Source organism: Crocuta crocuta, unplaced genomic scaffold (assembly GCF_008692635.1).
Source record: "Crocuta crocuta isolate KB4526 unplaced genomic scaffold, BGI_CrCroc_1.0 scaffold36, whole genome shotgun sequence".
Lineage (NCBI taxonomy): Eukaryota > Metazoa > Chordata > Mammalia > Carnivora > Hyaenidae > Crocuta > Crocuta crocuta.
Genome location: NW_027532203.1, coordinates 4779285 through 4806919, shown reverse-complemented (window position 1 = coordinate 4806919; position 27635 = coordinate 4779285). Strand labels below are relative to the sequence as shown.

General features: G+C 43.5%; 1 protein-coding gene across 1 annotated transcript in view; it reads left to right on the top strand.

The window, feature by feature from the left end:
- Nucleotides 1-27635, top strand: part of ZCCHC2 (zinc finger CCHC-type containing 2) — a 59172-nt gene that overhangs the window by 16477 nt on the left and 15060 nt on the right. The window contains exons 3-10 of the mRNA XM_077777574.1: nt 877-953; nt 3226-3297; nt 7662-7774; nt 19483-19577; nt 21922-22005; nt 23719-23776; nt 26317-26452; nt 27485-27549. Coding sequence (XP_077633700.1) covers nt 877-953; nt 3226-3297; nt 7662-7774; nt 19483-19577; nt 21922-22005; nt 23719-23776; nt 26317-26452; nt 27485-27549 — 700 coding nt within the window. The remainder of the gene's footprint in view (nt 1-876; nt 954-3225; nt 3298-7661; nt 7775-19482; nt 19578-21921; nt 22006-23718; nt 23777-26316; nt 26453-27484; nt 27550-27635) is intronic.

The window sequence follows — 27635 nt, the reverse complement described above, 5'->3', positions numbered from 1 at the left end:
TATTTTTGAGAGAGGGAGAGAGGGCATGAGTGGGAGAGGGTCAGAGAGAGAGGGAGACCACAGGCTCCAGGCTCCGAGCTGTCAGCACAGAGCCCTTTGTGGGACTCGAACCCATGAACCGTGAGATCATGACCTGAGCTGATGTCGGACGCTTAACCGACAGAGCCACCCAGGCGCCCCAAGATGATATTTTCATTAAAGGATGTGTAACATGAGTAATTTGGGGGATTGCACATTTGCCTGCTTCATTAACAAGCTGATCGTCTTACCTAGTTCAATTCAGAGTTCCTAATGTAACTTATGACCATGATTTTATCTGTGTAATACATTGTAAAGAATTTTGCTAGAATGAACCTTTGCAGTTCATTATAATGTTTGCAATACCACTATGTGATATTAAGGGTCATGTTGAACAATTTTTAAATTCCTAGTTGGAAAGAACTTTTTATCAGTTTAATATATTACTTTTGAAAGTTTTTTTTTCAATTTAAACAAAAACTAGACCTCTTTTAGTTTATACATGCCAAGCAAAAATAATTGAATAAAGTGCAGTATTTGTGGTAATTTTAATAACAAGCAGTTTTGAAGATTATCTTCTAGAAAAAGAATTTTTATCGTAGTTGCGTTTTTATTTATTTTTTTGGTGCTTAGCGGAATGCTTGAAACTAGGCACTCAGCAGAGTGGATATAGAAAAAAATATATGGACGAATAGCACGTTGCTATGCTTCTGGATTTTTTTTGGTTTTATTTCATGGTTTAACACCAGTAGGAAAGATGAAGATGAAGAGCTTCATCCTTGAACGTTTGTCAAACCGGGTAACTGAAGCACGCGTCTGGTCTGTGGAGAGCACGTCAGCATGTTTTCTTTCTTTCAGCTGTGCACATTGAGAAGATAATGTTGAAAGGAGTCCAGCGAAAAAGGGCTGACAAATACTGGGAGTACACCTTCAAAGTAAGCCCCTCTCGCCCCCGGCGGGCGTCTCTTGTGCCGTGTCACATGACCTTGTGGGAAAAATGAAAAGTGATCTTTGGAAAAACTTAGAGCGGGCTTGCTAATTTAAGAAGAAGCTGTACGTATACAGAAGTTTGTCTCCGTTAAGGGAAGGTGCTGTTTTCAGTAGGTACTGCATGGTTTGCCAAGTTTTTAATCGTATCACATTAAAATTGTTCTGACGATTTTATTCAAAATAAGTAAGAGCCTTTAATTTAAGGTGGAAGTTGTATCTTTAAAGGTAAAAGTAAACATTTTCACTAGTATTTTTTAAGTCAAGAGCACGGGCATGGTCTTTTCCTGGCACGGTTTTTCCCTGACATTTTTCTCCTCCTCTTCTTTCTCCACGAAGGTTTTATTCCCTGGCCTTTGGCGCCTTGTCTTCTCATCTCTAACTGCTCTCCTGTCATTCTGCCCTTCAGACAGCTGTCTAATTAACCGTAGAGTCCGCTCTGTCACTCCCCACGCCTCCTTCTTGCCTGTCGCCTGTAATGTGGATTCCTTGTCCACATCTATCTTATTCCTCCCCGCTTGGGCTTCACTGTCTGGCCCCTTCTCCTGACGTTGGACTGAACGCCTTGAAGCCAGACGGACCGACGCCATGTTTCTGTGCTCCCACATTTCAGTTCCTCCCCGAAGGTATTGCTTGCCACACTTTAGCTGTACCTTTGTCATGAAGTCCTTTCTGATCCTCCAGCAGAATGTGTTTCCACTCATTCAAGGCATACTGCCATCGTAAACTTTCTAGATTCTTCTATTTGGATTACGTGTTTTTCCTCTCGAGTTGGTTAGTATCCTGTGGAGAGCAAGAATCTTCATTCTCTGTCATCCCACTATACCTCACTTGCTTAGTATGTTTGGTGAATGAACTCTGTCTTCTGCTTTGTGGGAGACATAGCCTCAGTTTGCAAATTTTATATCCTTATCTCCGAATGTTTAACTTAACATTTTTGTAACACGTGGCGCAGGCCACTGCTCCCTCCGTTTAGTAACACTAGCTCTCCTTTTGTTGCTGGAGCTCTTAGCTTGTTCCTTCCTGAGAGCCTTCGTCCTCCCCAGCTCAGCTCTGGAACAGTCTTCCGCGGACCATGGCACAGCTCACGTCTCTTCAGCTCCTAGGCTGGCTCAAACGCTCCCTCCCGCGAGGTCTTTCTTGGCACCCTCTCCTGTGCCACCCTGCTCCTATACCACGCCCCGTTCATGGGCTCTGGAGCCCTGATCACTGGTGGGAATTCTTACGTCCTCACGTGTTGTGATGGCCCTCACACGCTAGGCCCTGACCTCAGCCAGCAGAGAGACTTCGGCTGTCCTGTCCCCTCTTGTGTCCCTTTCACTCAGAACAGTGTCTTACATAAGTAGCTGCTCAACGAATGTTGAATAAGTAAAATACATTTAAAAGATGTGCCAGTTAAGGATGATATTTGCTTTAAGGGTTGGTAGATACGATTTGGTATCTGTTCTTAAATATCTGATTAATCATGGTGTGGTTACTTGATAAGACAGGTTATTTGCACAGTTCGAGTGTCTGCTTGGCTCAGATAATTGTAACATAGACATGGATGGTGGGCCACCATCAAGGCCATGGAATTGAGTACCTAAGAGGTAAAATGGCATAATAGATTGCAGTCTGGCTCTTCTGCTCACTTAGGGTCACGTCTAAGTACATTAACCATTTTGAGTTTTAGTTCCTCCATCTGAAAATGGAGGTAGTCATATCTGCCCCCCCCCCCACTTTAATAGGATTTGAAAGAATTGAGATAAAGATGAAATCTCTTTATAAGCCATAAATCCCCATAAAAATACACTTTAGTACCTACCAAAGAAGAACAGTAAACTCTAGTTATTTCTCTGAAGAATTGATATAAGTTCCAGGAGGTACAATTTTAACCCTTCTTGGCCAATAGATTTATACCATCAAAGTGTCATCTTAGAGTCCTGCAACTTCTCCCTTTTGAAAAATTACTAAAATACAATCATATTTTTAAAGACAACTTTTTTAAAAAACCATTTAATTTGAAAGGAATTATTAAAAAGTTTTTTGAGTAGAATATGTCAATGTACAGTTAATTTTAATAGTTTTGAAGAAATTCTGACAATGCCAGGTTAACTTTATATTTCTAATTGTTAATTTCAATAAAATTTAAGTAAGGCCCTTTGTTTTATACATGGCTTTTTTTCAGCCGGTTCCCGCCTAAGAAATAACCATATGATATGTGTGTTTTTTTTAAATCAGGTAAATTGGTCTGATCTTTCAGTCACAACAGTAACAAAAACCCACCAAGAACTACAGGAATTTCTACTGAAGGTAAAAGTATAGATTTTGTTGTTAAAATGATTTTTATGTAATACATAGAATCTAAAAACCTCAGTATCAAAACAGACACCAGGCAGATTTAACCACACTATATAAAGGGTGGACTTAGTACTCTCCATTGCCTGTAGAAAATGTCATGTTATTCTAAACGTAAGTTTTCTTACATTACTGATATAAGGAAACCAAAGATTTTCCACATTAAAAAGAAATGGAACCTTATTCCGGGTCCTTGCCGAGGTAGAACTGTTAATGGTGGCTGCTTGCAAGGGCACTTCCTGCGCACGAGTGCAGGCTTGTTAGGATTTGTTGGGATTCTTAGACCTCACGGCTTGGCTCTTCGGCTCCCTCTGTGGATTTCTTTAAACATGTGTCCATTGATTGGTTCTTTGAGTTCCGGCTTCCCCCAGTGATTGGCTGTCCAGAGTATTGAGAATCAGGGATCGTGGAAACCTCTTATACAGACTTGTAGAAGTAAAAAAGGTATCTTAGGTCATTTTGTTCAGATTCTTGCCTGTTTCTTCAATGTTAATTTCATTTTATTGAAGTGTGTGTGGATAGAGCTAAATATAGAAGAGAGGAAACAGGCTTAAATGGTTAACCAGGACATTTACTATTTTACGATAAGCAAATAGATTTTAAAATTTGTCGCTAATAAGGAGGTAAAACAGAAAGTCCAGAAGGAGGGAAATTTTCCAACACAGTTACTAACTTTGGGGTCAAGGTGTCATGTAGTTTAATTATGTAGCTATTAAACTTAAAGTATTAAATTTTCAGGACAGTGCTGGTTTTTAAGTCGTGGGTCTCCATTCTTAAAGCTAAAAGACCCTCTTCATCCCCAGCCTGCAGAGCTGCGAGCAGAGTGGTAGGTGCTGGCTCTAAGGAGGACGTAGCTTGACAGACCGGGGACAGCTTGAGTATTTTCCTGCAGCTCATTTTAAACTGGGCCCCCTTGGTTCAGGGCTGAGAACTCCTGCTGCTTCTATAATGGTGACCTAAGTGCATGTAAAGATGGGGGAGGGTCGTTAATTTCTGCCTGCCGAAGGTCATACTCTTGTGACAGCGTGTAGACAGCGTGTGACAGCTTGTGGCGGCTGTAGACAGCGTGGTGAGGAAGGAGAGCGAGTGGTGGGAGGAGCAGGTGTGTGAGCACGGTCTTCAGGGTAGAGGGGCAGCCGGCTCCCGGCTTGCAGTCTGCCTGTGGGAGAGATCTGGGAGGGCTGCCCTGCACCACGGCCACATGTGTGCTTACAGAATCTCTTCTCTTTATATCTGACTCGTCCATCTCAATAGAATAAATCTATCAAGGTTTAAGGGCAAGTAGTCGTGAACAGGTGTCATTTGGGTCAGAAAGCAACATGCTTCGTTTCTTTTTCTTGCGTTCCCCTTCCCATAACAATTCTAATGCTTGAGGGTAAGTTTGCAGGGATATAGAGCTAAGGCTGACCTGTCTTGCCGTGGGGGGGGGCCAGCGCTGCCGCCTGTCAAGGCCGGTTACCTCACGTGTTGGGGGGGGTTGGTGGTACCAGCCCGTCCTGAGTGGTGCTCAGCGACCTAAGGAGAGAGCACGTGACTGACTGCCAGCCTGGGGCCTGGCACCAAGCAGGGTCTCTCCTCTTGGGTTTCCCTAAGCTTCAGCTCGTTCTTTGTCTTGACAGATTTCATTTTTTCAATCCTGCGATTTTTCTGAAAGCTTAAGTGCTTAAAAAAAAAAAAAAGACAGTCCCCAATAACTGATTCACTCTTCAGAGTCATGGTTATGATCCTCCCAGTTAGCCAAGATTTGAATATAGAATTTTTCTAAAGTAGGACAGATGCCTCATCAAGTTATATGAAATAATTGGCAATGTTGTGTACTTCCAGAGACTAATTGCCTATCATAAAATATCCTCGCAAGTCTACCATATCTCTTTCCTCCTTTTTTACCTTCCTTTTAAAATCATCTACAAAAGTTAAGAGCAAAAAGTGTCCTTTTGACAACCTATACGGACTAATAACCTTTAACTTTTGTAGATGCTGTTTAACTGCACTTACTGTTCGCTATAATGTGGAAGAGTAAGTTTGAGGTCAGTGCTTTCCAGTCCCTTTTCCCCGTGTATGTGGCAGCCTTTGTCCTTGCATCCAAGCCCCCTTCCCCTGCTGCTGCTCAGAAACTGCATCTGACACCTGTCTGTTTCTCACTGCAAGAATGGTAGCTCCTGGACGAGCATTTGTTTCGTCTTCCACTGCTGTGGCCGCAGAGCCTAAAACGGTGCCCAGGGCAGGGTTGGGATTTGAATATGTGTTGATTGAAAGAATGAGTGGTGAATGAGAAGAGTTAGAAAAAGTGAATTGTGATGGAGTTCTGTAGATGGTTCTCCATTAGGCCTCCACGTTTTTAAAGAGAAGCTTGTAATGGAGCGGAGAAAGCCCTTCTGGCAGGCTGGGCCGGTGCAAGGCTGAGCTGGGGCCCGGAGCTGGGAGGCTGGGTCCTTGAAGGAAGACTGAGATGTGAGGAAATTCAGAAGGGACTAGAATAGAAGAGGCATGATTTAAAGCGGTTTTTTTCTTTTAAGCAAATATGCCTTCCTCTAGGACTGGAAATAGTCCTTGGAAATTGAAGATAAAAACCACTTGAAAATAAAGCATTTTGCAAATACTGATGACTACATATCCGCACTCTGCCCAGTCATGTGAACCGTCATTGACTAGGTGAAAATTATATACTCTTGCCTTCCTGCACTTAGAAGAACCATCGGTGATTCGATAGTGAAAATGGACTTCTCTGCTGAAGCTGGTTTTCTCGGGCTGTGTACAGATGTTCAGGAAATATGTTTAAAATGGGCAATATGAAATATGCTTGGTGTCCGTCATCTGTATTAAAATAGTATTAGGGTGTAAATATTGAGATTGTCATTTCTTTGGGAAATTTGTAGATGCAGAACTGGTTTCTTCCTGTTAGTGATCAGAGTACACGCTCTCCACAGTGGTGCATGGCCAGCAGCACCCTCAGCCTTACCTACCAGCTTATGAAAGATCCAGGAAGAGCTTTCATTCTGACAAAACATCTTGATGCCATCGCCTCACTACCTAACATTAGTAATACTTGATGCTGTCATTGTTAACATTTTCATTTCGGAATCGTTGACTCAGAATGCTCATTTGTCAAAAGAATGCCTGCGTTGGGTTCTCCAGTTAAAGTTCAACATGCAGACTGACAATTTGTGTAGATTGTTCTGTTCCTGCAGCAGTTCGATACCATGTGAATGATTCTACTCTTAGTAGAACTCTTAGTGTCAGTGCCAGTGCCAGTAAGTCATTCATAGTCCATTGTAGAAACTATTGGAAGACAAGTTTGAAACATCAGAAAGCTAAATTTATAAATCAATTTATTAGGGATTTTAAAAAGCTAGTTAATAGTGTGACTTAAATTTTGTTTTTATTTATTTATTTATTTTAAATGTTTTATTTATTTCTAAGAGAGAGACAGCATGAGCAGGGGAGGGTCAGAGAGAGAGGGAATCACAGACTGAAACAGGCTCCAGGCTACAAGCTGGCAGTCTGCACAGAGCCCGACGCGGGGCTCGAACCCACGAACCGCGAGATCATGACCTAAGCGAAAGTCGGACGCTTAACCGACTAAGCCACCCAGGCGCCCCTTAAATTTTGTTTTTAAACAAAAACTTTCTTGGACCAGCAATGGTGGGTGTGTGTGTGTGTGTGTGTGTGTGTGTGTGTGTGTGTGTGGTTTCTAGTCCATTGCTCTGAGTGCACCTTCATCATGTTGAGGGAAAGGTTACTATCCCTTCAGTTAGTGCTTTTTATATAAGTAGGATTGAGAGTTTTCACCCCGTCTTTCACACCCACTTCTTTATTTGGTGCATAGCACTGGTGGTCTGACGTTGCCTGGGATTCAGATGTGAAATAGGAGGCACTAAGGTGATAACTGTAAATGCAAGGATAACACTTCACAGAATACTATTTGAAGACTAAAATAATTGTAGCTACTCTATGCAGAATGTTCCATTTAACTAAAGAACCTTGGTGTGGGTGTTATTTTTGTGTGGCATGTGGAGCTTAGAATGTGAGGGGCATGCAGGCGTGTCCCAGAAGCACACTGAAAGCTGCCAGGGTTATTCTGCACACAGGTTATCCACAGATCCCTGACGTGCGCCCAGAAGGCAGAAGACCGTTTCCTAGTAGAAAGGTCTATGCTGCTTCAGTATGGGGCCTATGTCACAGAGATTTAGAGAGGAGCTACTTTGGGATGATTGCTCTCTGAGCGAGAGATACTAGTCTTCCCTTTATGTCTCTGGTTTGTGACATACTTAGCAGTAAGTGAGAAACTTAACCTTGGCCTTGCCCTTTTTCTTTTCTAGCTCCCAAAGGAAGTGTCTTCGGAGAATTTTGACAAGACCATCTTAAGAGCCCTGAATCAGGGTTCATTGAAAAGGGAAGAACGGCGACATCCTGACCTAGAGCCCATCCTAAGGTAACAAGTTTACCTGATGCTGTCACCACAGCGTCACAGACAGGCTCATGGGCAGCGGAGGACTTAGAATGGAGTGTAAGGGAGAGGACAAGAGATTTTTTTCTGTGGAGTACTTTTTAAAATGGACTTTTTATCCATGTGTTATTTAGGTCTAGAAAAACAGCAGGAAATCTCAAGCTAATTACTTTTATCATTGGACTCGTCGGCTCTCTGATATCAGGAACAATTGCTTCTAAAATCTGCAGACATACAGGGAACCTCCTGTTTTCTCCATAAAATATTTATTGAAAGGGTTCCTTGTCCAAGTGCTCAGCTCGGCAGATGTTTTTTGTTTTAAGTTGTCAGGTACGGAAGATCAGGCTGACAGGTTGGAAAGTGAAGGGAGACGACCACTTCCTGCCTGTCTGCTGGGCAGCAAGCTTATGGTGGCGGCTCGGCCCGGTGGCGCTGTGCGTATGCGCTGGCTGAGGCCCGGGGGTGGGTCGGTCCCCAGAGCACCCCGCCTGTCCGGTCATGAGGGGGAGGTGAAGACTCTAGCAAGCGCAGCAATGGTGGCGCAAGGTCCTGTGCAGCCAGGACGGGTGTGGTTGTGGGTAAATGTACTTGTTTCATGATGGGAAGTTGAAGGAGCTCTTGCCAGATGGCTTGTATTTTTTTTTCCTAAAGTAAGAATCTGCTTAAGAGTGGATATATGGTAGGGGGGAGTGCGGGGGGCGGGGGAGAGCAGGAGCGACTTAAACGGTGGTTGTGTGGGGGTGTGAGGAACAACCCGATAAAGTGAACCCCATAAGGCGGCCGGGCTTGGAGCCCACTGAGTAGCAGTAAGTGATCGTGGTATCGGTCTGTCCTGCCGTGTGGATTTTTAAAACATCTTGCCAGCAGTTCAGGTTCAAGTGTTAGGAAAGCATGTGGTTGGATAAGGATGTTCTTGGATGCGATGAAAGGGCAGGTGAGGCAGGGGAACTTAGGGAAGAGTGAGGGTTTTAACAAAGGGCACGTTCACAGAGTGGAGATCGGGGAGTCTGACGGTAGAGTGAGGCACAGCTGGAGAGGAGGCGTCGGGGGTAAGGAAGGAAGCGGGCAGACGGAATCTAGTTGAAATTAGCGTGAAGTGTCTGGGTTGGGGGGTTCTGAGGTAAAGGAGTCCCCAGAGATTGCGAGAGGTCTGGGCTGTGGTCTCTCTAGTTGTTGGTAATTGTTGTGCTCGCCTCTCTGCGGGCTTCCCTTTAGGAGAGAGAAATTAAGGAGTAATGGCCAAGGAAGCAAATGCTGTTTTATTGGAAACTTAACAGTTATTAGTAAGTAAAATAAGCAAAAGCAGCGCTGGAACACGTATGGCTTCGAGTCCGGGCTGGGGTGGGACTTGCTGTCTGCCCTCTGGCTGCCAGTGAAGCAGCCCTGCTGAGGCGGAGGTGAGCAGATGGGTGTGTGTTCAGTGTAGCGGCCCTCCAGCTCCGACGGGGGGGGGATCCAGTGAGCCTTCTCAGGGTGGGGTGGGGCTGGGAAGAAGGGTGAGTGTTTGCTCCTCGATGGAGGGAAGCCGGAATCTGGGAAGGAGAGCGTGTTCATTGTGTGACAAGATCTAGGATGTGCGTGTGGAAGTGACTAGAATAAGAGAGAGGATGGAAGAAGTGACTAGGGCAAGGCAGCCAAGCAAAGAGCAAAGAGCTCCAACGTTAGCTGGTCGCCCACGTGGGGTTTGAAGTCCCGCGGGGAACACTGCGGGTGGGGGAGACAGGCAGGGGCCAGGCTGAGTGCGAGTGTGGAAACACGACCGGAAGGTAGGTGCGTGAGGACAGCCAGGCCCCAGGGCTGGCGGGAGTTTAGTCTCAGTAAGGAGGTGCAGATCTGTTTGCCGAAGAGCCGGGATCTGTGGGGCCCGTCAGAGGGCGCGGCAGGAAGGTTCAGAGAAAGCGCCGGGGCAGCAGCGGGCGGGCACAGCTTGCCGGCCCTGAGACGGGTGAGGGTGGGAGAGGGCGGTGAGGAGGAGTTGGTTGACTTCCCGGGTCTCCCGTGCTGCCCAGAAGGCACGGGCTTGTGCGTCCCTGGGGACGTGGAGACGGTGCCGGTTTGTGTTCCCGAGTCCCGCCTGGGCACTGCCCTGGGGTTCCCGTGGGTGCCGGAGGCGCGAGCCGTCAGCGTGTGGGGCGCACGAGGAGGAGCAGGCCTTGCCGGGTGGCGAGCGCTCCGGCCAGCGCCTCCGACGGGGCTCGGGGGGAGCTTCTGCAGCTGCGACCCTCGGAGGGCGGGGTGGGGGGTGCGGCAGCCGCACCGAGGAGGCACCGAGGAGGCAGTGAGCGGGCAGGCTGGGGGGGCCGCAGAGCGCGCGCCTTCCTTCCGGCCCCAGGCTGCCCGCTGCTGGCCCGAGGCCTCCTCCCTGCTGCTCCGGTTCCGAGCGGTGAACCGTAACATAGCGTGTTCCAGAGCGCTCTGTACACTCCCTCTGTCCGGGTGGTGTGGGTCTTCCTTTCTCGGTCATCCTGACGGCTGCTCAGTGCAGAACCTTTGGGAAACAGAGAAGAGTACTGAAAAGATGACAGTTACTCAGATACCTTAATACTGGCCTTTTTTATTTTTCTTTTTTGTTTTTTGTTTTGCCTATGATATTAGATATGCAGTTTTAGATATATCCTATGCTTCCTTTCAAATTATAAGTATTTTATATTCTTCAAGATTATTTCTAGTGGCTGCGGAATATCTCCCCCATCTGGATGTACGTACAGTCCTCTGTTTTGGGGATGAAAGACAATTTTCTGGGGGTGTTTTCCCTCCTAAAAATAAACTTTTGACCATTTTTGTGCCTAAATCATTTTCCAGATTTATGAGTAATTACTGAAGAGAGATTTTTTTTTTGAAATTGATTGACTGATTTAAAGAGTAGGATCCTTTTTTAGGATCCCTGATAACATATACATTATTATTTTTTTATGAAAAAGTTACATGCGTAGCAGTACATATTCTGTGTTTGAACTCCCTTGTTTATCACAGCCTAATTAGCTTTGAATATGACTTAAAAAATATTTGCTAGGGCACCTGGGTGGCTCAGTTGGTTAAGCATCTAACTTTGGCTCAGGTCATGATCTTACAGTCTGTGAGTTCGAGCCCCACATCAGGCTCTGAGCCTGAAGCCTGCTTCAGAATCTGTGACTCCCTCTCTCTCTGCCTCTCCCCCACTCATGCTCTTCTTTCTCTCAGAGAGAGAAGTAAGTAAATATTAAAAAATATGTATTTGCTAATTTGACATTGGTTTAATTTTCATTTCCTTAGTGAAATTCAGTATCTTTTTTTTGTAAGTTTAGATTTTTATAACCTTTTATGTTTTGTAAGACCAGCTGGCCTTTATCAATATATCTTTGTGAGTTTTAGATTTTTAACAACTTGTCTTTTAGTAACTTATAGTATTTTTCAGGTAGTGAGTTTTTAAAAAATTATTTTGAGAGAGAGAGAGCGCAAGCAGGGGAGGGACAGAGAGAGGCGGAGACAGAACCCCAAGCAGGCTCCACACTGGCAGTGCAGGCCCGATGTGGGGCTCAGACTCACGAACTATAAGATCATGACCTGAGCTGAAGTCAAGAGTCGGATGGATGCTTACCTGACTGAGCCAGCCACTCGGGCACCCAGTTAGTGATGAAAGTTTTTTTTAATGTTTGTTTACTTTTGAGAGAGTGAGCATGAGTGGGGGAGGGGCAGAGAGAGAGAGGGAGACTCATAATCTGAAGCAGGCTCCAGGCTCCAAGCTGTCAGCACAGAGCCCAACACAGGGCTGGAACTCACAAACTGAGATCATGACCTGAGCCAAATTCGGACACTTAACTGACTGAGCCACCCAGGTGTCCCAGTGATGATTTTTTAAATGAAGTTTAAAATACTACGTTAGGTCTGTCCGTCTTTGTTTCTTTGTTTCTGTTTATCTGTTCACTAATAGAAAGTCATTCGTAGACTGTTTGCTAAATGTTAGGCACATCTCTGTAGACATGGCGGAAAAGTGAAGCTGGAACTATATGCTATTCGTTACATCAACGTTAACTCTAGCTCAGGGATTAAAACACAAGGAAGGAAACATGACATTTATGTGTATGAAGATTCTTTACTAAGTATCACACAATACCTAGAAACCATTAAAAATGGAAATGTATTAAAAAATCAAATTTCTACATAGTTTAAAGAAGAAAATATACTATAAAAGTGAAGACAAACCTCAAATTCAGGGAAAAAAATACTTGTCATAACTTCTTTCCTATTAAGAAAAAAAACCCTAAAAATCAATAAGGTAATGAAAACTAATAGTCCAAAGCAGGGGGGGAAAAAAAAATGGGAGCATATATGAATAAATAGTACAGAGAAACTGGAATTTTAGGCATCGTTTGAAAATAATGAAAAGCTCATGATCAGAAATATAAATTAAAACCTTGAGTTTTAAGTTTTTAGGTGGCTACTACGTTTTTAAAATTTTAAGTTTAAAAGTTTTCTGAATTGAGGGGCACCTGAGTGGCTCAGCTGGTTGAGATTCCAGTTTTGGTTCAGGTCATGATTTCGCAGCCAGTGGGGTCGAGCCCTGTGGTGGGGGCTCTGTGCTGACAGCCCCATGCCTAGAGCCTGCTTCAGATTCTGTGTCTCCTCTCAGCCCCTCCCTTGCTTGTGCGCTCTCTCAACAATAAACAAACATTAAAATTAAAAATAAATTTCTAAATTTAGTCTTAATTGAAGTATCTAGTTGACATACTATATTATGTTAGTTTCAGGTATGTGATAGTGATTTGACAATTATGTATAATGCAGCACGCTTACCATAAAGTGTGTAGCTACCGTCTGTCAACATACAAAGTCATTACAATATTATTGGCTATAGCCTCTGTGCTGTGCTTTTTATCCCATGACTTTTTTATTTTGTAACTGGAAGTTTGTACGTCTTAGTCCCCTTTGCCTATTTCCTCCTTCCCTCTACTCCCCCTCTCCTTGGCAACCACAAGGTTGTATTAGAGCCTGTTTCTGTTGATTTGTTCATTTGTTTTTTAGATTCCACATAGAAGTGAAATTATATGGTATTTGTCTTTTTCGGGCTTATTTCACTTAATATAATAAGCCTAGGTGCATCCATGTTGTCCCAAATGGCAAGATGGCATTCTTTTTTAATGGCTGAGCCCTATTCCGTTGTGTACACCACATCGCCTTTATTCATCTGTTGAGGGACACTTGGGTTGCTTCCATGTCTGCTGGAAATACAGGGGTGCATGTATCTCTTCAAATTAGTGTTTTCATTTTCTCTGGCTAAATAGCCAAAAGTGGTATTACTGGATTGTATGATCTTTCTATTTTTAATCTTTTAAGACACCTCCATATTGTTTTCCATAGTGGCTGTACCAATTTACATTCCCACCAACAGTGCATAAGGGTTCCCTTTTCTCCACATTCTCATTAATACTCGTTATTCTGGTCTTTTTGATACTAGACATTCTGACTGGCATAGGATGATATCCTTGGTTTTGATTTGCATTTCCCTGATAATTAGTGATGTTGAACATCTTTTCATGTGTCTGTTGGCTATCAATATGTTTACTTTGGAAAACATATGCTCAGGTCCTCTGCCCACTTTTAATCAGATTATTTGTGAGGTTTTTTTTGGTGTTGAATTCTAGAAGTTCTTTATATATTTTGGTTATTAGCCCCTTATTGGATATATCATTTGCAGATTTCTTCACCCATTCAGTAGGTGTGAGTTTATTTCTGGGCTCTCTGTTCAGCTCCATTGGTCTTTGTGTGTTTGTGCCAGTACCATACTGTTTTGATTACTGTAGCTTTGTAATATAGCTTGAAATCTGGGATTGTGATACTTCTAGCTTTGTTCTTCTTCCTTAAGTTTGCCTAGGCTGTTTGGGATTTTTGTGGTGCCATATACCACAATTTTAGTAGGATTTGTTTTCTGTGAAGAACACTATTGGATATGGAATTGCATTGAATCTGTAGTATGGACATTTTAACAATATTAATTCTTCTAGTCCATAAACATGGACTGTCTTCCCATTTATTTGTGTCATCTCAGTGTCTTACAGTTTTAAGAGTACAGATTTTCACCTCCTGTGAGCTTCTGTTTAACCTGTTGAATACGCAGAGATCCAGAAGTTTGGCAGGTACTCTTGGCCATTTACGTAAACCAGTAAAATGTCTGGAAAGCTGTTTGGCGATATCACAACTTAAGTGAAGATAACCTTTGACCACTTCCACTTCTAGGAGTTTGTTGTACAAGTATATTCCCACTGTATGCAAAGATGAGTGTTTCAGGATGTTTACTGCTGTATTTTTTGACTAGAAAAGACTAGAAACAGCTAGATGTTGATGGAGACTTGGTTAACTCACGGGACATCCATTCACTAGAATACCATGTGGCCTCATTGAAAAAGAGCAATGGAGAGCAAGAGCAGGGTGAGAACGGTTAATAGGATGTCACCATTTTAAAGGATATGTTCATACTTGTGTGCCAAGATTATCTCTGAAAAAATACGCAATAAAATAGCGGAGCAGCTTGCATCTAGGGAAGAAGAGGGGCTCTGGGAGTAGGAATGACACTGGCTGGTCACTTGATAACCTTTGAGTTTGGGCCACATATATTCACTCACTTAAAAACGCTTGAAGCTATCCATCTTTTGAAACACTATCAATGTACTTTTTGTGTATATGATAGTTTCTGCTATTTTATTGTTCCTTTCATCGTTTTGGATTTATTATACCAAGTGAAGTCAGGATCTAAATCTATTTTTCTATCCAGATAGTGAATTGATTCCTTCCTATATTACTGATTTCCTACGTTCTTAGGTATGTAAACTGTTCCTGGATTTTTCCTTCCAACAATCTCATTCTTGTTCCGGAATCACTTTTTAATTATTAGAACTTTTATAGTTTGTTCGTAGCTGATAGATCTGGTTTTCCTCCCCCTGGTACTATTCCTGAAATACTCTTCCATGTTCTCAGATGTTTATTATTCAGCTTAAACCATTATGTTAAAACCTGATACATGTGTGCTCCGGGAGGTGTGCTAAACTGTGGTTCCGCTCTCAGGGGTACCAGTGTCTAGGTTCTTTGTAGGACTGTGACTTTTAAAGAGTGATCATCAATTCCTGTCCTTTTTTCTCCCTGCTCCTCCTGAACACAAAAGTCCTAAAGCCACTCAGTGGAACAGAGCGAGGCAGGCGGCAGCAGCGGTTCTGGAGCATACGTCCTGGTGGACTAGAAGAGGGACCCAAGTGGGAGGACCCGGGCATGGTGCTGGGAGGCTGGCCCCCCTGCGAGGCGGCTGGCAGAGCGTGGGGGCTCAGCTGGCGTCGGGGGCGCCTGCACGGGAGGCGGCCAGGGCAGCAGTGGGGACACATTACTGCAGGGATTGGCCTAATTAGTCAGTATATCAAGAATAGTGAGGACCAGGTCTCTCTGTGTTGGAGAAAGGAGTTACACTATGGAAAAGAAGAAAACCAGAACGGACCCTGGAGTGTCTGGCTGGAATTGAAGATATTGGTGCACACTCATTATTCAGGGTACGTGCAGGAAGATACAGAACTCAATATGGGTGTGTGTGTACACCTATGTTCCCTGGCTCTTCATGAAAGAGTCTGGGAGCACCTGCGTGGCTCACTGGTTGAGCATCTGGCTCAGGTCATGTTCTCCCTGTTTGTGGGTTCAAACCCCGTGTCGGTGTGAGCTGACAGTGTGGAGCCTGCTTGGGATTGTCTCTCTCCCTCTCTCTGCCCCTCCCCAACTCATTTGCGCTCACTGACTCTCTCTCTCTCTGTCAGAGTAAACAAACATATAAAAAGAAGAAGAAAGGAAAGAAAGAAAGGGTCTGGAAGCAGCCCCAGCCTGTAGCGGTGGGGATCCCTGACATTCAGAGCTTGACTGTAACCGCGTTCTCCACTAGGCACGGCGAGGGCTCCTGGGAGGCAGAGCTGACTGCATGGCCCGGGCAGAAGTACGAGGCGGGCCTGTGGTGCCCAAAAGCAAGGGAGCGCTCCCAGATGGAAGTGGTTTGGTCAGAAGGACACAGAAGCAGCTTGAAGGGGCTCCTCGTGGTCAGATCTGGCGCAAATCGAACATCTAAATAAATAAAACCGTAATATTGAATAAAATAGGAAACCATGTTAATATAAATAATTAATGAATAGATTGAACATTTGAGGATATTTACAGTACCAAGATCCTTTCCCACAAAATAATGCTTATTATTCATTAAGGGAGGAAGAGTGGCTTTAGAGTGGAGAAGCCTGACAGAGATCACTTTAATCCCATCACTTGAACTTGATAGTGAGGGGGTCAGTCAGAATTACCACACAATAGGCTGTAGCAAAAGAACACAGCCTCAGCCCTGTGATATTCCTGCTGTGAATCTAAAGGTGAGGAAACATCAGACAAACCCACGTTGTGACCGTTCACAAACTACAGGGGCTGTCATCTTAACACTGTAAGGAGCCGTGGTGGCGGCTGCACCTTTGTGGTGAAAAGGCCACTTGGGGATTAGCTGGCAGAACTTCAGTGGGGTCTGAGGATTGAGGGTAACATGTATCAATGTTAACACCCTGATGTGACCACAGGGGAGTGTCTGTGTAGGAAACGCTCCTGGCTTGCCGAGTGTTGGGGTGTCAGAGATGAGCTGTTTACGGTTTGGAAATATATTTCTTACTATGTTTGCAACTTTTCTGTAAGTTGGAAATTTTCAGGGGGGAAAGCTATGAAGAAGCCACTTTTAGAGATTTCGCTCCTGGGCAAGATGACAGGTGTATGACTGACTCCTTATTAATTTTTATGACCATTTTGAGTCTAAAAATTTTAAACTACAATAAACATTATTACAGCAACCATCCATGTTTCTTAACACATCTGATATATTTATCTGTAAGAGAAATTTCTAGAAGTGAAGTTGGTCATAAGTTTTGCGTTTTTTTAATAAGTGATGTTTCCAAATTCTAAGGAGGTAGCAACACTCTATACGCCAGACGCAATGGGTGTATTTGTATCTACGACCTCAGCGGACATATACTCTCAGTCTCTCATCTTTGCCAGTCTCCGAGGAAGATTTTCTCATTTTAGTCTGTATTTGGGTCTCTATTTAGTCTGTATTTGCACTTTCCTGTAAATGGCTTTTTCAGCCCTCCCCACTTTTATTGGTCTTGCTGATTTATAAGAGTTATTTGTTTGATTCAAGAAAGGAGCCCTGTTTGTTGCTATTTCTTGACCATGTGGACAGTTTAACTTCCTATGTAGTCAGATTCATCAATCTTTTCTCTAATGGTTTCAGCGTTTTATATCCTGCTTGGAAAGATTTTCGTCTTCAAAATTTTTATTTTTAAAAATGGTTTATTTTCTGAGATTTCCCTTAAAATTTTTTTTGATTTGTGTGGCTAGCTTGTGGTCCCAGTAACATTAATAGGGTGTCCGGACACCTCGTTCTCAGTTTGCGAGTTTGTGAATTTTATATCAGATTGATTACCATTCATGTCACTGAAGAAACATAGCAATGATATAGGGAGGGGGAGTTGTACATGGGAAACAGGAAGTAAGTAGAGTAGGAGAAGTAGAGATGGGGTTGGTACAGGACACGCTGCATAAATACTGTTCCAGATACACTGTACATTAGGAAAATGAAAATATGCCACTGAAATATATACATTTGGGGTTGGGCAGTTTCTGTCATGTCCATATATAGTCTTGATTTTCTTATTTAATATGTTAGCTTATAGCAAGTTTGGTGAAAATAGGTATAATTGCTGTCTTGTGGTTATGCATTGCTCAACTTGACTTTGGTCTGTATTCTGACTTCAAGCCTGTGCCTTTCTCTCCGGTGTGGCTTAAATGCATAGCCCCGTGTTCCCACAGCGGACATGCGGTTGTTTTTGGAGTGGTAGTTGTTGTCCAGGCTGTCTCTTGGGATTCTAGCCTTGAATTCAAGGTGTCTGTCGTTTTTGGACCAATTGGTTTGTAAATGTAAATGATTCTCCCACTGCCCTCAGGTTTCAGTCCCCAGGCTCAAGTAACGCGTGCACACCTGGGGATTTACATCAGCTCCTCCCTTCGTTTTTCCATCTCTTCATTTCCCATTTGTCTTCCTGTTGAATATTTCCACATTCGCATACCAAGAAGCAATTTTGCCTGACATACAAGGTGATTTTGGGTCCATAAGGGTCATCTTTTTTTTTTTTTTTTAATTTTTAATGTTTTATTTCTGAGAGAGAGAAAGCAGGGGAGGGTCAGAGAGAGAGGGAGACACAGAATCTGAAACAGACTCCAGGCTCTGAGCTGTCAGCACAGAGCCCCACATGGGGCTCAAACCCACAAACCGCGAGATCATGAGCCGAACCAAAGTCAGCTGCCCAACCTACTGAGCCACCCAGGCGCCCCCATAAGGGTCATCTTTTGATAAGGTATTTAATGACTTTAATCTGAATGAAAGGTCAGGAACCTTGGGGAGAAATTTAAGAATTTTAAATGAGCATTTAAAGTATTCAAAAGGAATGGACGAGGATTTGTATGTTGAGCAGAGTGACAGCTCTGTGTACTGTGTGAGTGTCATAACCTTGATGAATTGGTAGTATTTCCTGTGAGGAAAGTGAAGCTCACAGGCAAAGTAACTTATTTAGAGTAAAATGAAAACACAACAATCCAAAATCTATGGGATGCGGCAAAGGCAGTCCTAAGAGGAAAGTACATTGCTCTCCAGGCCTATTTCAAGAGATTAGAAAAAGCGCAAGTCCAAAATCTAACAGCTCACCTAAAGGAACTAGAGGCAGAGCAACTAGAGTAAATCAGCTTTTACGTGGTCAAGCTGATACCCAGATCCTTGAGGAAGCTTTCCATTAGTTTCTGTGCTGTAACTACATCCCTTATTGCAGGGTCCCTTTTGTAGAGAAGCCTTGAGTTTGAATCTTATAATTACACTAATAAAATGTGAGGAAAGCTGATTTCAAAGATAACAGCTTAGAATCATGGAAAGGATACACAGCGGAGTGAATGAATCATCAGCTGGCCATGCCTTAGGACGTAGGAACACTTGTACTGACCAGACACCGCTTCCAGTTTCCAGGACTCCCGGCACCCCGGCCTCCCGGGCTCTCATGGTCAGAGTGGGGAAGGCTCCTTCCTGAACAGCCATGCGATGGAGAGGAACACCTGTGAGAAAGAGGAAAAGGATCGCAGTTCTTACCTGAGCAGAAAGATGACTATTGGACCACTTGGGCAAAAGGCTGAAATAACTTCTTTTTTTTCTGCCAGAAGTGAAACCATACCACTAGATTATAGAAAATTAATAAGCCCATTTACCAGATTTTTGCAAATAAGTTTAACTTTTATTCACTTCTTCCTATGGGAAATACATTAGAAGATAATATTCTTTTCCTCAGAAAAACAGTATTTTTTGTTGTTGATTTATTTACTTTGAGAGAGTGCGTGCACACATGCAAGTGGCGGAGAGGCAGAGAGAGGAAGAGAGAATTCCAGGCAGGCTCTGCACCGTCAGCTGAGGGCATGGCTTGGGGCTTGAACTCACAAACCGTGAGATCACAACCTGAGCCAAAACCAAGACTCAGACACTTAACTGACTTAGCCACCCAGGTGCCCCCAATATACTTTTTAAATTAAACTGCCATGTAAATTTGTCTTACGGTCTAAACTGAAACTCTTGTGGGTTTATATTACATGAAATTAACACCTCTCTTTTCTTTTATGTGCAGGCAGCTATTTTCAACTTCATCCCAAGCTTTTCTACAGAGTCAGAAAGTGCACAGCTTCTTTCAGTCCATATCACCAGACCCTCTGCACAGCCTCAGTAAGCGCCTTCTCCTCTCTAGAAACTGGATGTGTCCTTGCTTAGCGTTCCTGTCTCCCTGCGCTGCCTTGTGTGGGGCCGCTGGCGGAGGAATAGGGGCATACGGTCCAGAAACGTCTGTAGTTTTCGGGGAAATCGACACTGCAGTTTCACAGAAAACAGCGTATGAAAGCTCAGGTCACAGAGCAGACTGATGGCAGGGAAAGGCCAGCTGTCTCCCTCTCGTGGACACACTGGGTCCTCCAGGGCCTCGTCACACCTGGCGTCCAGGCTGCAGAGGTGCTGCCCCGCCGGGCGCGGGGTGTGGAGCCTCGTAGACCCTGCCTTTCCTCCCGGCTCCCCTGTCACCGTAGTGACCTCCGCAGCCTCCCCGTTCCCACTGTAACGCGGGCATTACCCTCTCCATGGTCCCTCTTCACATTCGGTCATGTACGGGCCAAGCCACGCTGGACACGGACGCCTCCCTTGCTGCCGCTTTCCGTGCACACCCTGCGCCAAGGCTGGCGCGTCTCTCCAGCTCTGGCCTCTCGCTTGAACCTTCCCCAGGATTACCTCAGGGGTCAGGTGGTTAATCCCCTCTTCAAAACCTTAAAAGTTTGGTTTGAAATTCAAGCCCTGCCCTGAGCCTCCTTGTGATTCATGGCCAGTCTCTCAGGCTCTGGCTGCTTGAAGGCTTGGCATCCACTCAGTACACCTGCCATTTCCTGTCCCAGTGCCTTGGCTCATTCCGTACCTGAACTTCTAAATACCCTTCCTTTTGGCACAGCCTGTTAAAATCACACCTGTTTTAAGACCCAACTGAAATACTACCTCCTGAAGATTTTTCCCCATTTTTTTTCCTTCTGTTCCTGTAGGTTGCTTTTGCCCTCATGTTTCATCCTTCATTACAGTCGGCCTTGTGTGTACTTCTACGCACATCTGTCTCAACTGCCTTTTTAGGCAACGGTTTTGCCAGGAACATTGATGTGTGCATTAGGAGCATGTGCTAACTATAAGCCCAGCCATTATGGCAAGTGGCTATTCCTTTTTTTTAACCTCTCCTTCGGCTACCAGCAAAGTCCTATTTCCTTGTACCTAAAGAGGAAGGAAAATGCATATTTCCTCATTTTGAGGTGGAAGGAAAAGAATTTTTAAAAAGTAATGTGACTGGATATGATAACATGGGTTAACTTTTAAAGTTTCTCTCTCTCTTGTGTGTGTGTGTGAGAGAGAGAGAGAGAGATTCTTGATGACTAGTTGATGAGGCAAGATGAATGACTCCACGGTTAAATTTATGTCCGAACAATGGCAGTAGCTGGTTGTTTTTTAAAGGGAGTCCTAATCATCTTAGGGCTATATAGATTTAACAATCAGTGCTTTCTTTCTGCTTGAACCAAATGTAAGTACTTTTTAAGGAGTATCTATAAATAGTGTTTGTTTAATTCTGAAAACCCAGCGTTAAACTTTTAATTCAGATTTTTAACAGGCGACCCTGGAAAACTGGCCCAAGTGAGTGTGTGTATATAAATAACAGAAAACTCATCACCAGAGCTTTACGGTAGTTAAATTCCATGCACGGTGCTACAGGGGGTTGTAGATTAGAAGACCTCAAATTGTTGCAAAATTAAAATGTGTTAAAGGACATGTTTTGGGATTGTGGAAAATGTGGTCAGGATGTCCAAAATGTTTCACCAGAGAACACATTGTTGTCAAAGTTCATTTGTACTTTTTTGAAAAAAATGACAGCTCTACCTTTTTTCTCCAGGTATAGACCGTAGTATTCTATGTCCTAACAATTGAGAAGACAAATGTTAACTCCTAAATGACTTCACTGTATCGCAGTCTGGAACCCCAATCTCCTGCATCTTACCTGAGGACTAGTCCCAGGCGTTTGGAAAGTGCCCCGTGGGCCACTGCTCTGTAGTAGAATAGAAACGCACGGTAGAAACTTGAGAGGCTTTGTAGCCATTGGACATTGCCATTCCTGCTTGTATTTTATAAAAGGAATGCTTCACAGCATGTTAGAAATTTGAAAAGCCTTCCCACACCACCGATGTCTGCGAAGCACCGACGTAGTGTGTCCTCTCACAGAGCACATGAGCCCCTGGGGCTGGCGGAGTGAAGCCGCTTGCTCCAGACTGATGGTTTTCATGGGGAGAGCAGGCTCCCTGATTCAGGGTCACCACGCCCAGGCCCATGTTTTGTGCTGTGTCACCTTGGTTTTCTAAATAAAGGTCCTAACTAGTAGAAATGTTCTCTTTACCACTGACTCTCCACTCTCCCCTTGGGACAGAAAGAATCCTTCTGTGGGTTTTCTTTATTGCCTTTTTTCTAAAAAGTTAATGGTATTGAATACTTCCTGCAGATAACTTACAGTCCTCTCTGAAGACTTCTAAAATATTAGAACACTTAAAGGAAGACAGCTCAGAAGCTTCAAGTCAAGAAGAAGGTAAGTGTGGATTCACTGGAATAAGTCATTCTGCCTGATATAGGCACAGGGATGGAGAAACAGACATATGGGAGCTTGGAATGTGACAGGTGGCATTATAAATAAATGAGGGAAAAATAGACTATTCAATAAATGGTGTTGGCTGGCTTTCCAATTGGAAAAAAATATATAATTAGATCCCTAGTTGTATCATGCACAAAAATTTCAAGTAAATAACAAAAGAAACGTACATCTAAACTTAATGTAGTGCATATAAAATGTAAAGTAGAACTTTTAAATGTTAATAGTTGGGGACGAGAAGGCTTTCTTGACAAAGCCGAGCATGACTGTGGTGGATGGAGATCTTTCTGTTCTAAATTAGGACGGAACTTGTAACCAAAAAACAGGCAGTTAGAAGATATTTACAGGATATTCACAGTTGAAGAAAGACTGTATCCAGACGATAGAAATATGCTTCCAAAAACTCAGTGAGAGCATCAGTCTAATTGACAATAAGGACAAAAGATAAAGATAGCTAATTCACAGAAGAAGAAATGTGAATGACTGTTAAATAGTGTTTAGCCTCACAAGTAGTCTGAACAATGCACACTGTAAAAATGGCGAGATAATCCTTTCACACTTACCAGATTGGCAAAACATTTTCAAGTCTGACATTACCAGTGGTATGAAGTAACGGGAGCTCTGATCTGCTGCGGATGGGAATATAAATTGGTACAACTCGTTTGGACAGAAATTTGACACTGTGCAGTGAGGTTGGAAGTAATTAATTTTATGCTACTGCCCAGCAGTTCCGCAGCTGTGAAAATTGTCCATGTGTTCAGGGGACGGAGACTGAAGTCCTCACAATAGCTTTGTGTGAAATAGCAAATACCTAGGTCTGACCCCGGTGCTTCATAAAAACACGCACTAGAATATTTCAACTGGTTTATCTCTATAGAGGGAGGAAGTTGAATGGAATGGAGAAAGGCCTTCAGTTGTTTCTGTGATATATTTTGTTTCAAGAGGCAAATATAGTTGACCCTTGAACAACAGAGAGGTTAGGGGTGCCAGCCGCCTTGTAGTAGAAAATCTGACTCCCCCAAAACTTTTACTAGTTTGCTGTTTGATCAGAAGCCTTACCAAACATGTAAACAGTCAGTTGGCACATAGTTTGTGTTTTAGATGTATTATGATACTGTATTCTTAGAATAAAGTAAGCTAGAGAAAAGGAAATGTTGAGAAAATCATAAGGAAGGGAAAATAGGTTTGCAATACTGACTTATTGGGGAAGAAAAATCTGTGTATCCCTCGCAGTTCAGACCATGTTGTTCAAGCTTTGTAGAGCGATCTGGGAGCTGGGTATGCGTGTTTCTTATATTAAGAGGCAGGCGTTTTTGAATTTGAGACCCTTCATGTTTTAAATGGTTAAACAAATTGCCTAACATGGAAGGTTGTGGTTTTACAGTGGCTTGCTCAGAGCTGACTTGCATAGTTTTGGACAAAGCCCGTTTGCTCTCAGGTGGGACACATGGGAGAGGATGTTGAAGGAAGTTCATGAGTTTAGTGTGTCTTTCAAAAATTGCCCCTTTACTACGGAGTTTTCTGTGAAAAATGCTTAGAAGCGTTCTGCACAGTCTGGTGACACTGTCCCTGTCACATGAATTGGTTGCATCACCCTTTTGGATTTTTGGCAGCAGCACTGGGTGTAATGAATTGTGTCTTCCTCTACTGCAGATGCGTTACAGCACACCATAATCCACAAGAAGCACACCGGGAAGAGTCCCCTGGTGAAGTATGTATCTCATTCCTAAAACATAATGTCTTTGTACATTAAAAAAAATGTTTTTTAAATATTTATTTATTTTTGAGAGAGAGAGACAGAGCATGAAAGGGGGAGAAGGGCAGAGGGAGGAGGAGATACAGATTCTGAAGCAGGCTCTAGGCTCTGAGCTATGAGCACAGAGCCCGATGCGGGGCTTGAACTCACAAACCGTGAGATCGTGACCTGAGCTGAAGTCAGACGCCTAACCAACTGAGCCACCCAGGTGCCCCTGTACATTTTTAATGCACTGTCACATTTACTTTAATTACTGAGACATTTGCCTAGAATTCTGCCATTTTACTGGCAGTTTGTTTGTTATTTGTCCCACCTTTTCTGTGTTACCTTCCTTTTCTTTCCTTTCTTGCTGTAGGGTGGTTTTACTCTGTTTTTCTGTTCTGTTTAACCCTTGAGAACTATGTATTTTCGATTCTTGTGGTGGTAACAGGAGGTCACAGATTGTAGTCCACATCTTTGACTCTCTAAGGTCTGATGCGAACGATGCTTGCACCACGTCCCCTGTGAGGACCTTTACTCGCTGTTACTGCACTTACCCCTCCCACCTTACAGACTGTGGCCGTCCTGTGCCACAGGACGTCTCTGTAGTTTAGACCCCGTGAAGCCTGCCTTCACCTGTCCGCTGGATTTTACCGCTCCGGTGCCTGCTTTCTTTCCCGTGTGTCCTAGCGTCCGTCCATCATTGTTTCCTTCCTGCTGAAGGACGGGGGGTAGTTCCTGTAGCCCTGTCTGCCAGTGACGCATTCACTTTGCTCTTACCTGGGAAAAAATGTTTCTTTTGCCTGCACTTTTGCTGGATGTAGGATTCTAGGTTGGCAATGACTTTCTGTGAGCGCTTTGAAAGTCAGGTTTTACTGTCTTCCTGTTTAATGCCTTTGGTCCCTCGCATTTTAGCCTCAGCCCGGCTCTAGAACCCCCTTCATGTTTCTCCTGTCCACCCACGCTGTAAGACTTTCGACCTTCTGCCTCCGGGCCCTTGCTGATTCTGGGGACGTAGTTGGCCCTCAGACTAGCACAGTCCAGAAATGCAGGTTAATTTGCCCAGGGGGTCGGGTCACCACTCATCTGATGGGGAGGCTCCAGCTTCCTGGCCTTTGGATTGAGAATTCTGGGAGGTCCCAACCGGTTTGAGCCTCTGTTGGCTTATGTTGGCAACCTCAGTAATGGACCTTTAACAAGTTGGTTTTTCCTCTTCTCCTATTTCCTTCTGCACACTTCTTGTTCCAGCTTCCTGGGCTCGCCTCCCATATCAGCCGTGCCATCCGGATTCTGCTCCCGGGGGGGACTAGCAAAGACCACTGGTGTTCGTTGCTTCAGGCTTCTTGTTGCCCTCTGGAAGCAGATGCACTTTTCAAAGCCTGATTGCTTTTTAAGATTCTGTTGTCTGGTTTTGAGCGCTTTCCTATGATATTGTTTGTAGCTGTCTTTGAAGGAATTCTACTTCTTAAGCCTGAAGCCTGATACCTTTTGGTTTTAGAAAAGTCCAAGCCACTACCTTTTCAGATACTGCTTCTGCCTGATTCTCTGGTTTTCTCTTCTTAGACTTGGGGTGCTTAATGTGTTAGACTCTCCACCGTGCCCCGTGGGTCTCCTTGGCTTTTCTGTGTTCTTTGTATTTTCTTCCTCTCCAGCTCCAGTCTAGTTTCTTCTGGCCAGAGTTCCTCCTTACTGACTTTGTTCATCTGTTTCTATCCATCGAGTTCTTAATTTCAGTTTCTTTTATAGTTCCAGAATTTAAATGTGGGTCTTTTTAATATTTCTCGGGACACTTCCCAAATTTCCCATCTTCTTATAGTCACTGACATATTAAGCACCATTGTTTGTTTTTTTTAATTTTTTTTTTATGTTTTATTTATTTCTAGGAGAGAGAGAGAGAGACAGTGTGAGCAGGGGAGGGTCAGAGAGAGAGGGAGTCACAGACTGAAACAGGCTCCAGGCTCTGAGCTGGCAGCACAGAGCCCGACGCGGGGCTCGAATCCACGAACTGCGAGATCATGACCTAAGCAAAAGTCGGACGCTTAACCGACTAAGCCACCCAGGCGCCCCTAAGCACCATTGTTTTAAAGGTCATGTCCAGTGACTTCTGTTTCTGGATTGTTTTTGAGTCTGTTTCTGTTGTCTTTTTCTTCTGTTCTCAGTCACATTATCATGTCCTGTAACATGCTTTAGGTATACACAGTGCTTAGTCAGCTGTCCTCTCAAGAGCAGGGTCACGTTCCAGTCGTAAGTGGTACAGATGACCATATGTGGTGTCTGAAGACAACATGCATTTGTTACTAATTTCCTTAGAGACAGGTGTTATTTATTAGCTAAAATAGCTGTGTGATAATTTCTTTTAGTATCCTTTTTTTCCCCTTAGAGATCTCACTAGTCAGTCTTTTAAAAAAAAAATAACATACTGAAGAAAGGGTTACAGTAGCTCCTTCATTATATGATACAGTACAAGTTTGATTATTGAGGACAGATTTTCATGCCCTAATCACGTCTTCTGATAGCACCATCGGTACAAGTTGTTCTCCGTTGGATGGGCTCACCGTGCAGTATTCTGAACAGAATGGAATCGTGGACTGGAGGAAGCAGAGCTGCCCTGCTCTTCAGCACCCGGAGCACTGTGTGGCCTTAGCTGACCAGGCACGTGCGGGCTTCGTTTTCGTCTCCATGCGTTGCCACTCTGCAAGAGTCGGGTTCTCCAAGCATCGTCATGTCAGATCGTATAGCTGTTAGACTTTCAATTAATTGGAATAGATGGTCTAAACTCTTCTGAGACCTGAAAAAATATCTTGAGATTGCCTTTATTGAGTACATTTTAATACGAATCTTATAATGTGTATTCTAGCTAGGGATACATCAAATGGTTCTGCCAGATTTTTTGCTTTTGGAAGAGTTAGTCACATTTCAATCACTGTCTTGCTGTTGGTTTTGGGACTGTAGAGCCTGACTTCCCTCATGAGAAGGTTGGGGCAGTTTCCCCACACTCCTGAATATAATTTGTGAAATACTTGCTTTCTCAGGAGTTGGCCTAATCAGAGTGCAAAATGCTCTCAAGCACCGCAGATGCAGGGGAAGGCTTACTAGTGTGGCTCTGGAGAGAGCCACCTTCTTTTTAGAAAATGCATTTGTTAACCTCGTGTTTATTTCTGGCCAGCACGCCGCTCCAAATGTTAACCTTTACTGGAATGTGGCTTTGCAAACGAAGGCACTGAAGCATGTTTTGAGAAATTGTATGTTACCTTAGTCATACTTAATGGCCTGTTTCCAGAGTTCATTCAGTTATATCTTTGTTCTTTCTACTTCAGCATCTACACCTTTTCTTCTTAAAGTTGATAAAACTGTGTTGCACTTCAAAAGAATACTATTGAACCTGTTAAGCAAATGCTAGTTACTTGACTGTGTTTTATTTTGTGCTCAGAAGAAAGAATACAGGGCCATTTTAAAAGCAAAATTCAAAATAGGTATTTTTCTTAGGGAAATAGTATTTATCAGAGAATGTGCAAATTTTAGTGGTTCAAGTAGGTATCTTTAAGAAATAGGTTAGAAATCAGAATTTCTTAATATTATAACTGGGAATGTGTCGTTTTAATGTTTGGTAGGAGAATGGAAGGGTATCTCTAGGAGTATGGGTTAGTTTTACTTCGTCTGATTTCTTTTTATTCTTTTCATTAGCATTCAACTGAAAAACGAAGCTTATCTTCAATAAATAAGAAGAAAGGAAAGCCACAGATAGAAAAGTAGGTTCAATTTAATGTTTCCAGTAATAGGAATTGGTAAGAAAGGCAATATGTAGGATTTGACTCTGGGCATGTTTAGTTTATAT